The following is a 16,402-nucleotide window of genomic DNA, read 5'->3' on the forward strand; positions in this document are numbered from 1 at the left end:
CCCACCCACCCACCCACTCTAACCATCCTCCCACCCACCCACTCTAACCATCCCCCCACCCACCCACTCTAACCACCCCCCCCACCCCCCACCCACCCACTCTAACCATCCTCCCACCCACCCACTCTAACCATCCTCCCACCCACCCACTCTAACCATCCTCCCACCCACCACTCTAACCATCCTCACACCCACCCACCCACTCTAACCATCCTCCCACCCACCTACTTCTAACCATCCTCCCACCCACCCACCACTCTAACCACCCTCCCACCCACCCACTCTAACCATCCTCCCACCCACCCACTCTAACCATCCTCCCATCCACCCACTCTAACCATCCTCCCACCACCCACTCTAACCATCCCCCCACCCACCCACTCTAACCATCCTCTCACCCACCCACTCTAACCATCCTCCCACCCACCCACTTCTAACCATCCTCCCACCCACCCACTCTAACATCCTCCCACCCACCCACTCTAACCATCCTCCCACCCACCCACTTCTAACCATCCTCCCACCCACCCACTCTAACCATCCTCCCATCCACCCACTCTAACCATCTTCCCACTGTCCTGCAGGAGACTGATGTGTACATGCGGAGCCTGGTTGGATACTTCAGACAGTACACTGACTGGGTCAAAAACTCTGTAAGTTATCAAGTTAGTTATATACTGTGTATATATATATATAGTACCAGTATATATATATATATATTTCTCTATATATATATGTATGTATATATGTATATGTATATATTTTTCTCTTTCCTCCTATGTTGCTATGTAACAGTCATGATGTAACAGTCATGTTGTTGGAAATGAATCCACATAATACACACTGAACCAAAATGTAAACGCAACATGTAAAGTGTTGGTCCCATGTTTCATGAGCTGAAATAAAAGATCCCAGAAATGTTCCATACGCACAAAAAGCTTATTTCCCTCAAATGTTGTGCACTAATGTGTTTACATCCCTGTTAATGAGCATTTCTCCTTTGCCAAGATAATCCATCCACCTGACAGGTGTGGCATATCAAGAAGCTGATTAAACAGCATCATCATTACACAGGTGCACCTTGTGCTGGGGACAATATAAGGCCACTCTAAAATGTGCAGTTTTGCCACACAACACAATGCCACAGATGTCTCAAGTTTTCAGGGAGTGTGCAATTGGCATGCTGACTGCAGGAATGTCCACCAGAGCTGTTGCCAGAGCACAATTGCATTTTATCATCGGCAATTTGAATGCACAGAGATATCGTGACGAGATCCTGAGGCCCATTGTTGTGCCATTCATCAGCTGCCATCACCTCATGTTTCAGCATGATAATGCACGGCCCCATGTCGCAAGGATCTGTATACAATTCCTGGAAGCTGAAAATGTCCCAGTTCTTCCATGGCCTGCATACTCATCAGATGTCACCCATTGAGCATGTTTGGGATGCTCTGGATCGACATGTACGACAGCGTGTTCCAGTTCCCACCAATATCCAGCAACTTCACACAGCCATTGAAGAGGAGTGGGACAACGTTCCACAGGCCACAATCAACAGCCTGATCAACTATGCGAAGGAGACGTGACACGTTGCATTAGGCAAATGGTGGTCACACCAGATACTGACTGGTTTTCTGATCCACGCCCCTACCTTTTTAAAGTATCTGTGACCAACAGATGCATATCTGTATTCCCAGTCATGTGAAATCCATAGATTAGGGCCTAATGAATTTATTTCAATTGACTGATTTCTTTATATGAACTGTAACTCAGTAAAATCTTTGAAATTATTGCATGTTGCATTTATATATATATTTATATATATATAAATATACACTGAGTGTACAAAACATTAAGAACACCTGCTCTTTCCATGACATAGACTGACCAGGTGAATCCAGGTGAAAGCTATGATCCCTTATTAATGTAATGTGTTAAATCCACTTCAATCAGTGTAGATGAAGGGGAGGAGACAGGTTCAAGAAGGATTTTTAAGCCTTGAGACAATTGACACATGGATTGTGTATGTGTGCCATTCAGAGGGTGAATGGGCAAGACAAAATATGCAAGTGCCTTTGAACGGGGTATGGTAGTAGGTGCCAGGCGCACCGGTTTGTGTCAAGAACTGCAACGCTGCTGGGTTTTACACACTCAACGGTTTCCCGTCTGTATCAAGAATGGTCCACCACCCAAAGGACATCCAGCCAACTTGACTCAACTGTGGGAAGCATTGCAGTCAACATGGGCCAGCATCCCTGTGGAACGCTTTCGACAGGTTAACTGAACTGTCACTGCAACACTATACAGGTTAACTGATCTGTCACTGTCAGTGTTTTCCTCCAGAACCTCTCCTCCAGTACCTCCAGTCAGTCCTAACCTCTCCTCCAGTACCTCCAGTCCTAACCTCTCCTCCAGTACCTCCAGTCCTAACCTCTCCTCCAGTACCTCCAGACCTAACCTCTCCTCCAGTACCTCTAGTCCTAACCTCTCCTCCAGTACCTCCAGTCCTAACCTCTCCTCCAGTACCTCCAGTCCTAACCTCTCCTCAGTACCTCCAGTCCTAACCTCTCCTCCAGTACCTCCAGTCCTAACCTCTCCTCCAGTACCTCCAGTTCTACCTCTCCTCCAGTACCTCCAGTCAGTCCTAACCTCTCCTCCAGTACTCTCCAGTCCTAACCTCTCCTCCAGTACCTCAGTTCCTAACCTCTCCTCCAGTACTCCAGTCCTAACCCCTCCTCCAGTACCTCCAGTCCTAACCTCTCCTCCAGTACCTCCAGTCCTAACCTCTCCTCCAGTACCTCCAGTCCTAACCCTCTCCTCCAGTACCTCCAGTCCTAACCCTCTCCTCCAGTACCTCCAGTCCTAACCTCTCCTCCAGTACCTCCAGTCCTAACCTCTCCTCCAGTACCTCCAGTCCTAACATCTCCTCCAGTACCTCCAGTCCTAACCTCTCCTCCAGTACCTCCAGTCAGTCCTAACCTCTCCTCCAGTACCTCCAGTCCTAACCTCTCCTCCAGTACCTCCAGTCTAACCTCTCCTCCAGTACCTCCAGTCCTAACCTCTCCTCCAGTACCTCCAGTCAGTCCCTAACCTCTCCTCCAGTACCTCCAGTCAGTCCTAACCTCTCCTCCAGTACCTCCAGTTCTATCCTCTCCTCCAGTACCTCCAGTCCTAACCTCTCCTCCAGTACCTCCAGTCAGTCCTAACCTCTCCTCCAGTACCTCCAGTCAGTCCTAACCTCTCCTCCAGTACCTCCAGTCCTAACCTCTCCTCCAGTACCTCCAGTCCTAACCTCTCCTCCAGTACCTCCAGTCCTAACCTCTCCTCCAGTACCTCCAGTCCTAACCTCTCCTCCAGTACCTCCAGTCCTAACCTCTCCTCCAGTACCTCCAGTCCTAACCTCTCCTCTCAGTACTCTCCAGTCCTAACCTCTCCTCCAGTACCTCCAGTCCTATCCTCTCCTCCAGTACCTCCAGTCCTAACCTCTCCTCCAGTACCTTAGTCAGTCTAACCTCTCCTCCAGTACCTCCAGTCAGTCCTAACCTCTCCTCCAGTACCTCAGTCCTAACCTCTCCTCCAGTACCTCCAGTCCTAACCTCTCCTCCAGTACCTCCAGTCCTAACCTCTCCTCCAGTACCTCCAGTCCTAACCTCTCCTCCAGTACCTCCAGTCCTAACCTCTCCTCCAGTACCTCCAGTCCTAACCTCTCCTCCAGTACCTCCAGTCAGTCCTAACCACTCCTCCAGTACCTCCAGTCAGTCCTAACCTCTCCTCCAGTACCTCCAGTCCTAACCTCTCCTCCAGTACCTCCAGTCCTAACCTCTCCTCCAGTACCTCCAGTCAGTCCTAACCTCCTCCAGTACCTCCCAGTCCTAACTCTCCTCCAGTACCTCCAGTCCTAACCTCTCCTCCAGTACCTCTAGTCCTAACCTCTCCTCAGTACCTCCAGTCCTAACCTCTCCTCCAGTACCTCCAGTCCTAACCTCTCCTCCAGTACCTCCAGTCCTAACCCTCTCCTCTCAGTACCCTCCAGTCAGTCCTAACCTCTCCTCCAGTACCTTCAGTCCTAAATCTCTCCAGTACCTCCAGTCCTAACCTCTCCTCCAGTACCTCCAGTCCTAACCTCTCCTCCAGTACCTCCAGTCCCTAACCTCTCCTCCAGTACCTCCAGTCCTAACCTCTCTCCAGTACCTCCAGTCAGTCCTAACCTCTCCTCCAGTACCTCTAGTCCTAACCTCTCCTCCAGTACCTCTAGTCCTAACCTCTCCTCCAGTACCTCCAGTCCTAACCTCTCCTCCAGTACCTCAGTCAGTCCTAACCTCTCCTCCAGTACCTCCAGTCCTAACCTCTCCTCCAGTACCTCCAGTCCTAACCTCTCCTCCAGTACCTCCAGTCCTAACCTCTCCTCCAGTACCTCCAGTCCTAACCTCTCTACAGTACCTCCAGTCCTAACCTCTCCTCCAGTACCTCCAGTCCTAACCTCTCCTCAGTCAGTCCTAACCTCTCCTCCAGTACCTCAGTCCTAACCTCTCCTCCAGGACCTCCAGTCCTAACCTCTCCTCCAGTACCTCCAGTCCTAACCTCTCCTCCAGTACCTCCAGTCCTAACCTCTCCTCCAGTACCTCCAGTCCTAACCTCTCCTCAGTACCTCCAGTCCTAACCTCTCCTCCAGTACCTCAGTCCTAACCTCTCCTCCAGTACCTCCAGTCCCTAACATCTCCTCCAGTACCTCCAGTCCTAACCTCTCCTCCAGTACCTCCAGTCAGTCCTAACCTCTCCTCCAGTACCTCCAGTCCTAACCTCTCCTCCAGTACCTCCAGTCCTAACCTCTCCCCCAGTACCTCCAGTCCTAACCCTCTTCTCCAGTACCTCCAGTCCTAACCTCTCCTCCAGTAACTCCAGTCAGTCCTAACCTCTCCTCCAGTACCTCCAGTCCTAACCTCTCCTCCAGTACCTCCAGTCCTAACCTCTCCTCCAGTACCTCCAGTCCTAACCTCTCCTCCAGTACCTCCAGTCCTAACCTCTCCTCCAGTACCTCCAGTCAGTCCTAACCTCTCCTCCAGTACCTCCAGTCCTAACCTCTCCTCCAGTACCTCCAGTCCTAACCTCTCCTCCAGTACCTCCAGTCCTAACCTCTCCTCCAGTACCTCCAGTCCTAACCTCTCCTCCAGTACCTCCAGTCCTAACCTCTCCTCCAGTACCTCCAGTCCTAACCTCTCCTCCAGTACCTCCAGTCCTAACATCTCCTCCAGTACCTCCAGTCCTAACCTCTCCTCCAGTACCTCCAGTCAGTCCTAACCTCTCCTCCAGTACCTCCAGTCCCTAACCTCTCCTCCAGTACCTTCCAGTCCTAACCTCTCCTCCAGTACCTCCAGTCCTAACCTCTCCTCCAGTACCTCCAGTCCTAACCTCTCCTCCAGTAACTCCAGTCAGTCCCTAACCTCTCCTCCAGTACCTCCAGTCCTAACCTCTCCTCCAGTACCTCCAGTCCTAACCTCTCCTCCAGTACCTCCAGTCCTAACCTCCTCCAGTACCTCCAGTCCTAACCTCTCCTCCAGTACCTCCAGTCAGTCCTAACCTCTCCTCCAGTACCTCCAGTCCTAACCTCTCCTCCAGTACCTCAGTCCTAACCTCTCCTCCAGTACCTCCAGTCCTAACCTCTCCTCCAGTACCTCCAGTCCTAACCTCTCCTCCAGTACCTCCAGTCCTAACCTCTCCTCCAGTACCTCCAGTCCTAACCTCTCCTCCAGTACCTCCAGTCCTAACCTCTCCTCCAGTACCTCCAGTCCTAACCTCTCCTCCAGTACCTCCAGTCCTAACCTCTCCTCCAGTACCTCCAGTCCTAACCTCTCCTCCAGTACCTCCAGTCCTAACCTCTCCTCCAGTATCTCCAGTCCTAACCTCTCCTCCAGTATCTCCAGTCAGTCCTAACCTCTCCTCCAGTACCTCCAGTCCTAACCTCTCCTCCAGTACCTCCAGTCCTAACCTCTCCTCCAGTACCTCCAGTCCTAACATCTCCTCCATAATGTTTAACCAATATGTGTGTGTGTGTGTGTGTGTGTGTGTGTCTCTTGTGTGTGTGTGTGTGTGTGTGTGTGTGTGTGTGTGTGTCTCTCTGTGTGTGTGTGTGTGTGTGTGTGTGTGTGTGTGTGTGTGTGTGTGTGTGTCTCTGTGTGTGTGTGTGTGTGTGTGTGTGTGTGTGTGTGTGTGTGTGTGTGTGTGTGTGTGTGTGTGTGTGGGCTCTGTGTGTGTGTGTGTGTGTGTGTGTGTGTGTGTGTGTGTGTGTGTGTGTCTGTGTGTGTGTGTGTGTGTGTGTGTGTGTGTGTGTCTCTGTGTGTGTGTGTGTGTGTGTGTGTGTCTCTCTGTGTGTGTGTGTGTGTATCCTAGCTGACAGGGGAGGTGGCTCAGTGCAAGCCCATCAGTAACATCATCGACTCCATGGAGATAGTCGCCTGCAGCTTCATAGTCGACTCAGTGGTGAGATACACAGCTGTGTGTGTGTGTGGGTGTGTGTGTGTGTCTTTCTGTGTGTGTGTGTGTCTCTCTCTGTGTGTGTGTGTGTGTGTGTGTGTGTGTGTGTGTGTGTGTGTGTGCATTCCTTGTGGTTGTCTTGTGTCATAGAATATATTCTGGTTTAGTCTGAGTTAAGGTTATATTGATCTCTCTCTCTCTGTGTGTTATAGAACACATTCTGGTTTGGTCTGAGTTAAGGTTATATTGATCTCTCTCTGTGTGTTATAGAACACATTCTGGTTTGGTCTGAGTTAAGGTTATATTGATCTCTCTCTCTCTGTGTGTTATAGAACACGTTCTGGTTTGGTCTGAGTTAAGATTATATTGATCTCTCTCTGTGTGTTATAGAACACCTTCTGGTTTGGTCTGAGTTAAGGTTATATTGATCTCTCTCTGTGTGTTATAGAACACGTTCTGGTTTGGTCTGAGTTAAGGTTATATTGATCTCTCTCTCTGTGTGTTATAGAACACGTTCTGGTTTGGTCTGAGTTAAGGTTATATTGATCTCTCTCTGTGTGTTATAGAACACGTTCTGGTTTGGTCTGAGTTAAGGTTATATTGATCTCTCTCTGTGTGTGTTATAGAACACGTTCTGGTTTGGTCTGAGTTAAGGTTATATTGAGTCTCTCTCTCTCTCTGTGTGTTATAGAACACGTTCTGGTTTGGTCTGAGTTAAGGTTATATTGATCTCTCTCTCTGTGTGTTATAGAACACGTTCTGGTTTGGTCTGAGTTAAGGTTATATTGATCTCTCTCTGTGTGTTATAGAACACGTTTCTGGTTTGGTCTGAGTTAAGGTTATATTGATCTCTCTCTGTGTGTTATAGAACACGTTCTGGTTTGGTCTGAGTTAAGGTTATATTGATCTCTCTCTCTGTGTGTTATAGAACACGTTCTGGTTTGGTCTGAGTTAAGGTTATATTGATCTCTCTCTCTGTGTGTTATAGAACACGTTCTGGTTTGGTCTGAGTTAAGGTTATATTGATCTCTCTCTGTGTGTTATAGAACACGTTCTGGTTTGGTCTGAGTTAAGGTTATATTGATCTCTCTCTGTGTGTTATAGAACACCTTCTGGTTTGGTCTGAGTTAAGGTTATATTGATCTCTCTCTCTCTGTGTGTTATAGAACACGTTCTGGTTTGGTCTGAGTTAAGGTTATATTGATCTCTCTCTGTGTGTGTTATAGAACACTTTCTGGTTTGGTCTGAGTTAAGGTTATATTGATCTCTCTCTCTGTGTGTTATAGAACACGTTCTGGTTTGGTCTGAGTTAAGGTTATATTGATCTCTCTCTCTGTGTGTTATAGAACACGTTCTGGTTTGGTCTGAGTTAAGGTTATATTGATCTCTCTCTCTGTGTGTTATAGAACACGTTCTGGTTTGGTCTGAGTTAAGGTTATATTGATCTCTCTCTGTGTGTTATAGAACACGTTCTGGTTTGGTCTGAGTTAAGGTTATATTGATCTCTCTCTCTGTGTGTTATAGAACACGTTCTGGTTTGGTCTGAGTGGTTGCTGTATATTCCTGATTCCCAGCATCATCCTGTCAGTCAAACTGGCCAAGTACTACAGGAGGATGGACACAGAGGACGTGTTTGAAGAGTAGGTCACACACACACACACACACACACACACACACACACACACACACACACACACACACACACACACACACACACACACAGAGACACACACACACACACACACACACAGAGAGAGACACACACACACACACACAGAAACACACACACACAGACACACACACACACACACACACACACACACAGACACAGACACACACAGACACACACACACACACACACACACACACACACACACACACAACACACACACACACACACACACACACACACACACACACACAGAGAGAGTCACACACACACAGAGACACACACACACACATACGTGCACACACTCACACGCGCACGCACACACACACATACGCGCGCACACACACACACACACGCGCGCGCACACACATACGCGCGCACACACACGCACGCGCGCTCACACACACACACACACACATAGGCGCGCACACACACACACACATATGCGCACACACGCACACACGCACACGCGCACACACACACATTCGCGCACACACTCACACACATGCACACACACTGCCGCGCACACTCACGCGCGCACACACACACACATAGGCGCGCACACACACACACATATGCGCACACACGCACACACGCACACACACACATTCGCGCACACACTCACACACATGCACACACACACACACACACACACACACACACACACACACACACACAGACACTTCTGTAGTGGGTCTATTTTCTAGTCTTGAAACCAATGACTAGGATCTGGTTTCAATGACCGACTCTCTCTTCCATAAGGGGAAAGCAATTGTTCCAGGGTGGGTCCCCATCAGACCTGACAACTCTCCCAGGCAGACAAGCCAGAACGTCACGATTTCCAAATCAACGTTTTCAGGCAAAACTTTTGCAGTGGTTTTAGTGAAGGTAGTTGATGCGAACTAGCCACTTGCAAAATGCACTCATTAAAAATAGCCTCTGTGATCTCCATCTCGCTAGAGACCGTTTAGTATTTTATTCAAGCAGATAAAGTGGTGACCTGGTTCCTCTATCACTAAAGAGTCCATTGAAACCAGACTCTAGTCACTGATTCTTAGGGTGGTTTATTAGTAATTTTATAACATCTAGCTACCTAGTTAGAACAACGTTACGACTATAACTACTGTTCCCTGAAGGAGGGAAACCAACATTATGACTATAACTACTGTTCCCTGAAGGAGGGAAACCAACATTATGACTATAACTACTGTTCCCTGAAGGAGGGGAAACCAACATTATGACTATAACTACTGTTCCCTGAAGGAGGGAAACCAACATTATGACTATAACTACTGTTCCCTGAAGGAGGGAAACCAACATTATGACTATAACTACTGTTCCCTGAAGGAGGAAACCAACATTATGACTATAACTACTGTTCCCTGAAGGGGAAACCAACATATGACTATAACACTGTTCCCTGAAGGAGGGAAACCAACATTATGACTATAACTACTGTTCCCTGAAGGAGGGAAACCAACATATGACTATAACTACTGTTCCCGAAGGAGGGAAACCAACATTATGACTATAACTACTGTTCCCTGAAGGAGGAAACCAACATTATGACTATAACTACTGTTCCTGAAGGAGGAAACCAACATTATGACTATAACTACTGTTCCCTGAAGGAGGGAAACCAACATTATGACTATAACTACTGTTCCCTGAAGGAGGGAAACCAACATTATGACTATAACTACTGTTCCCTGAAGGAGGGAAACCAACGATTATGACTATAACTACTGTTCCCTGAAGGAGGAAACCAACATTATGACTATAACTAGCTGTTCCCTGAAGGGAGGGAACCAACATTATGACTATAACTACTGTTCCCTGAAGGAGGGAAATGAGGTACAACACCAGTTCGGCCCCGCGCCACCCAGTTCTGGGCTTGGTGAAGAGCGGTACTGAATTGAAGGAATGAATCCGGGCCTCAGGGTTATCACCTGTGGAAGGTGGGGCTTCCAGCGAGGCGCAGAGTTCATTGGCCTTGTCAGGCGTGATTTGAGTTCTTCAATCGAAGTGGCGAGAGTGCGACTCCCCATAGTTGTTTTCCCTCCTTCAGGGAACAGTAGATATAGTCATAATGTTGGTTTCCCTCCTTCAGGGAACAGTAGTTATAGTCATAATGTTGGTTTCCTCCTTCGAGAACAGTGTTATAGTCATAATGTTGTTTTCCCTCCTTCAGGGAAATGTAGTTATAGTCATAATGTCGTTTCCCTCCTTCAGGGAACAGTAGTTATAGTCGCAATGTTGTTTTCCCTCCTTCAGGGAACAGTAGTTCGAGTCATAATGTTGGTTTCCTCCTTCAGGGAACAGTAGTTATAAGTCTAACGTTGGTTTCCCTCCTTCAGGGAACAGTAGTTATAGTCATAATGTTGGTTTCTCCTTCAGGGAACAGCTAGTTATAGTCATAATGTTGGTTTCCCTCCTTCAGGGAACAGTAGTTATAGTCGGTTTCCCTCCTTCAGGGAACAGTAGTTATAGTCATAATGTTGGTTTCCCTCCTTCAGGGAACAGTAGTTATAGTCCTAATGTGTGGTTTCCCTCCTTCAGGGAACAGTAGTTATAGTCGCAATGTTGGTTTCCCCTTCAGGGAACAGTAGTTATAGTCGCTAATGTTGGTTTCCCTCCTTCAGGGAACGTAGTTATAGTCACAATGTTGGTTTCCCTCCTTCAGGGAACAGTAGTTATAGTCATAATGTTGGTTTCCCTCCTTCAGGGAACAGTAGTTATAGTCATAATGTTGGTTTCCCTCCTTCAGGGAACAGTAGTTATAGTCATAATGTTGGTTTCCCTCCTTCGGGGAACGGTAGTTATAGTCATAATGTTGGTTTCCCTCCTTCAGGGAACAGTAGTTATAGTCATAATGTTGTTTTCCCTCCTTCAGGGAACAGTAGTTATAGTCATAATGTTGGTTTCCCTCCTTCAGGGAACAGTAGTTATAGTCATAATGTTGGTTTCCCTCCTTCAGGGAACAGTAGTTATAGTCATAATGTTGGTTTCCCTCCTTCAGGGAACAGTAGTTATAGTCGTAACGTTACATTCCCTTTCAGTCAGTAGTCTCGGTACAACACATCTATGGGGAAATACACTAAGTGGACACCTGCTCGTCGAACAGTCCCCCTTTGCTGCTATAACAGCCTCCACTCTTCTGGGAAGGCTTTCCACTAGATGTTGGAACATTGCTGCGGGGACTTGCTTCCATTCAGCCACGAGCATTAGTGAGGTCGTGCACTGATGTTGGGCGATTAGGCCTGGCTCGTAGTCGGCGGTCCAATTCATCCCAAAGTTGTTTGATGGGGTTGAGGTCAGGGCTCTGTGCAGGCCAGTCAAGTTCTTCCACACTGATCTCAACAAACCATTTCTGTATGGACCTTGCTTTGTGCACGGGGGCATTGTCATGCTGAAACAGGAAAGGGCCTTCCCCAAACGGTTGCCACAAAGTTGGAAGCACAGAATCGTCTAGAATGTCATTGTATGCTGTCGCGTTAAGATTTCCCTTCACTGGAACCAAGGGGCCTAGCCCAAACCATGAAAAACAGCCCCAGACCATTATTCCTCTACCAAACTTTAAATTTGGCACTATGCATTTGGGCAGGTAGCGTTCTCCTGTTGTCCGCCAAAGCGTGATTCATCACTCCAGAGAACGCATTTCCACTGCTGCAGAGTCCATTGGCGGTGAGCTTTACACCACTCCAGCCGGCCCCTGATCTTAGGCTTGTGTGCGGCTGCTCAGCCATGGAAACCCATTTCATGAAGCTCCCGACGAACAGTTCTTGTGCTGACGTTGCTTCCAGAGGCAGTTTGGAACTCGGTAGTAAGTGTTGCAACCGAGGACAGAAGATCTTTACACGCTTCAGCACTCAGCGGTTCCGTTCTGTGAGCTTGTGTGGCCTACCACTTCGCTGCTGAGCCGTTGTTGCTCCTAGACGTTTCCACTTCACAATAACATGTGGACACTGTCTCCATGGAAACACTGATCCACTAGAAATAACGCTAAGGCCCAAACTAATACTGAACACAAACTAATACTGAACACAATCTAACACTGAACACAATCTAATACTGAACACAATCTAATACTGAACACAATCTAATACTGAACACAATCTAATATTGAACACAATCTGATACTGAACACAATCTAATACTAATACTGAACACAAACAAACCTCTCCCTCTTTCTCTCTCTCCCCCCTTCTCTCTCTCCCCCCTCTCTCTCTCTCTCTCTCCCTCTCTCTCTCTCAATCCGTGTTGGGGAGTAGTGAACTACATGTAGTTCAACTAATAACCCAAAGCCATTGTCCCCAGTAGTCATAGGGCGTATGCACTGGCGACAATGCACTGTGTGACCCAGCTGAAATGTGTCTAAGCAGAGCTGGAACCCAGTGAGTCTAGCTCAAGATCCAGAAACAGAACGCGCCGAGAGGGGGTCAGACAGGTATTTTTCTGGTTTCTTATGAAGACTAGAGACTGAATACGGGACAGTAGAATGGATGTGTGTAACGTTGCTTGCTCCCACGACTCCGCCGCAACCAGCCAATCGCTGTAATAGCCGGCTGCTCGTGAACATTCTGAGTTTGTAGACTCTGAGGTGCTTGCTGAGGGCACGTAGGTCTAGAATGGGACGCAAAGTCCCGTCCCTTTTCGGAAACCAGGAAATACCGTCTGTACCAGCCGTCCTGGATCTTCAACGGATTGCCTGCTTCTGGAGACGGGAGGATATTTCCTCTCTCGAAACGGGCGCTGAAGCCCTGCAGAAGTGTGGAGGGACGAACATCAAGTTGTAGCCTGTACCCCGACGTAGCAGGCGTAAAAGAAACGCCTGGAACTAGATCCCCTACATACTGGTCTTGTCGGTTCTGTTCTGTTCTGTTCAACCAATCCAGTAAATGAGGAGGAGTGTCTCCTTGTTAATGTCACGTCACAGGCTCGCTTTCCATTTCCCCTGAAAACCCGGAACATCTGGTTGTTGGGGACTCTGCAGAGGCTACTATTCGCATTGTCCAGGGCGACACGGCGCATGCCCGCCATTGGTCGGAGCAGACAGCGAGCCTCCCATGACTCTGAAGGGGCGGGACGCCACCTTGTGGACAGGGAGAGATTGGTTCCTCTTCCATTTCCACCACTCTTGACAACCGTGTGTCTGAACATGGAGAAGGGAACTCACATGCGTGAGACAACAGCGGAACTCAGGGTTAAAGAAACGATGTTATGCCTAAAGTCCGGCCCACTCTGGGCTCAGTGATCAGTGACGTGCCCTGATTGGCCACCTGGGGGCACTGTTGTCACAACGAGCCTCACTCGGTTAAGGCGGTTAGACACGTTCCGGTAACCGGCTGGCACCCGCACGCAAAAAAATTAGACTCAGTGCTCAGGGGGCTGTTTCCTCATCAGACTCGTGCCAAGGCCCCTCCCTCCAGGGGTTACCTGAGCCAAGCTGGGGGAAAGGAAATAGGAATGCGGTTGCCATGACGCTGGGGGAAAGGAAATAGGAATGGGGTTGCCATGACGCTGGGGGAAAGGAAATAGGAATGGGGTTGCCATGACGCTGGGGGAAAGGAAATAGGAATGGGGTTGCCATGATGCTGGGGGAAAGGAAATAGGAATGGGGTTGCCATGACACTGGGGGAAAGGAAATAGCAAAGGTTGTCATAACGCTGGGGGAAAGGAAATAGGAATGGGGTTGCCATGACTCTGGGGGAAAGGAAATAGGAATGGGGTTGCCATGACGCTGGGGGAAAGGAAATAGGAATGGGGTTGCCATGACGCTGGGGGAAAGGAAATAGGAATGGGGTTGCCATGACGCTGGGGGAAAGGAAATAGGAATGGGATTGCCATGACTCTGGGGGAAAGGAAATAGGAATGGGGTTGCCATGACGCTGGGGGAAAGGAAATAGGAATGGGGTTGCCATGACTCTGGGGGAAAGGAAATAGGAATGGGGTTGCCATGACGCTGGGGGGAAAGGAAATAGGAATGGGGTTGCCATAACGCTGGGGGAAAGGAAATAGGAATGGGGTTGCCATAACGCTGGGGGAAAGCTAGGAAGTTTCACCCGCCGGAAGTTATTCATGCTAGCGGATGCTAGCCAGGAGGCTTTTAAGGCTAAGTTATAGGCAGGAATAGAACAACTGCACCATGGGGAGGCAGGAATAGATCAACTCTGATAATAGATAGATAGATAGATAGATAGATAGATAGATAGATAGATAGATAGATAGATAGATAGATAGATAACCTCTGCGAGTTAGCCAACCTGGCTGGCACGCTATGCAGCGCTTGTCAAAGTCTACGTAGGACCGGATCACCGAGGTTGGACCGGACCCTTCAACAACAAGTCTGGGAAGAGAGGCAAGCAGTGGGGCGTACCCACCGAACCTGGCCACCCTCTCTCTTCGAGTAGCCACCCGTAACCGGCAACAGAGAACCTGGCCGCCCTCTCTCTTCGAGTAGCCACCCGTAACCGGCAACAGAGAACCTGGCCGCCCTCTCTCTTCGAGTAGCCAACCTGTGAGAGAACCTATGCCTTGGAGTATGGGGACAGCCTTGGACAAGCCACTGCTACTGATACCGTCCCCTAGTCCCACTCAAACTGATTCGAGCACGAGCACCACAAAGCATCTCTTCTGTCATTTGTCACTCTTTTGTCTTTCTCTCCTCCTCTCCTCTCCTCTCCTCTCCTCTCCACCTCCTCTCCACCTAATCTCCCACTCCTCCACTCCACCTCTCCTCTCCTCTCCCTCTCCTCTCCTCTCCTCTCCTCTCCTCTCCTCTCCTCTCCTCCTCCTCTCCTCTCTCCTCTCTCCTCTCCTCTCCACCTAATCTCCACTCCTCCTCTTCTCCTCTCTCCTCTCCTCTCTCACCTCCTCTCTCCTCTCCACCTCCTCTCCTCTCCACCTAATCTCCACTCCTCTCCTCTCCTCTCCTCTCCTCTCCTCTCCTCTCCTCTCCTCTCCTCTCCTCTCCTCTCCTCTCCTCTCCTCTCATCCCTCCCTCCTTGTGTATTTTGATGCTGTTAATAATGTTAAATGTTCTGTTGTCTTCCTCAGGGGCCAGGAGAACTGGTAGAGAAACAGAGAAAGATAACAAAACAACAACAACCAAAGAAGACAGAACTGTGCTGATCTCCGCCCCACAACAACCCCTCACCTGATTGGACAAGGACCTTAGCTGCCAGCCAATTACAGTAGCCCAAATGATGCCCTGTACGTTCCATCGCCCAATCACAACACTAGTTCTGTCTGACATTACCATACTTTATGAATATTTCACCTGTGTGAACATGTTGGTGGATTATTTCGATATAGTTTCTTTTATATATTATTTTAGACAACAGTGTTCTGTTTGTTTCTCCTCAGCTTAACACTGTAACCACTGACTCACATCAATGACGTGTACATTTTATACGCTTTCAATACCTTTGAAAGTTTTATATATTTTTTAACATAATATGTTAGCATGTTAGCGGACGCTAGCTACCAAACCATGTTAGCATGTTAGCAGACACTAGCTACAAAACCTTGTTAGCATGTTAGCTAGCGGTCGCTAGCTGCTTGTTGATTGACAGCTGTAACCATCGCATGACGCAGCTGTGTTGTCACGGCTGTGATGTCATTCTGTGATGTCGCAGCTGTGATGTCATATCTGTGATGTCACGACTGTGATGTCACGACTGATGTCACTGCAGGCTCTGAATCTGTGAATAAAGATTTCAGTTCGCTGAGTTATGCTGTCTCCGCTGTCTTTCTGTCCTGCCATCTATACATATATGTATATACAGTACCAGTACCACATATGGAATCATGTAGTAACCAAAAAAGTGTTAAACAAATCAAAATATATTTTATATTTGAGATTCTTCAAATAGCCACCCTTTGCCTTGATGACAGCTTTGCACACTCTTGGCATTCTCTCAACCAGCTTCACCTGGAATGCTTTTCCAACAGCCTTGAAGGAGTTCCCACATATGATGAGCACTTGTTGGCTGCTTTTCCTTCACTCTGTCGTCCAACTCATCCCAAACCATCTCAATTCGGTTGAGGTCGGGGGATTGTGGAGGCCAGATCATCTGATGCAGCACTCCATCACTCTCCTTATTGGTCAAATAGCCCTTACACAGCCTGGAGGTGTGTTTTGGGTCATTGTCCTGTTGAAAAACAAATGATAGTCCCATTAAGCCCAAACCAGATGGGATGGCGTATCACTGCAGAATGCTGTGGTAGCCACGCTGGTTAAGTGTGCCTTGAATTCTAAAG

General features: G+C 48.4%; 1 protein-coding gene across 1 annotated transcript in view; it reads left to right on the forward strand.

The window, feature by feature from the left end:
• LOC121563695 (prominin-1-A-like) overlaps positions 1-15,861 on the forward strand; it is a 26,826-nt gene extending 10,965 nt beyond the window's left edge. Inside the window, exons 4-7 of the mRNA XM_045218974.1 lie at positions 585-653; positions 6,388-6,477; positions 7,996-8,111; positions 15,197-15,861. Coding sequence (XP_045074909.1) covers positions 585-653; positions 6,388-6,477; positions 7,996-8,111; positions 15,197-15,215 — 294 coding nt within the window. The 3' untranslated portion in view covers positions 15,216-15,861. The remainder of the gene's footprint in view (positions 1-584; positions 654-6,387; positions 6,478-7,995; positions 8,112-15,196) is intronic.
• Positions 15,862-16,402: the final 541 nt, after the last annotated feature.

The sequence above is a fragment of the Coregonus clupeaformis genome, unplaced genomic scaffold (genome assembly GCF_020615455.1).
Source record: "Coregonus clupeaformis isolate EN_2021a unplaced genomic scaffold, ASM2061545v1 scaf1941, whole genome shotgun sequence".
Lineage (NCBI taxonomy): Eukaryota > Metazoa > Chordata > Actinopteri > Salmoniformes > Salmonidae > Coregonus > Coregonus clupeaformis.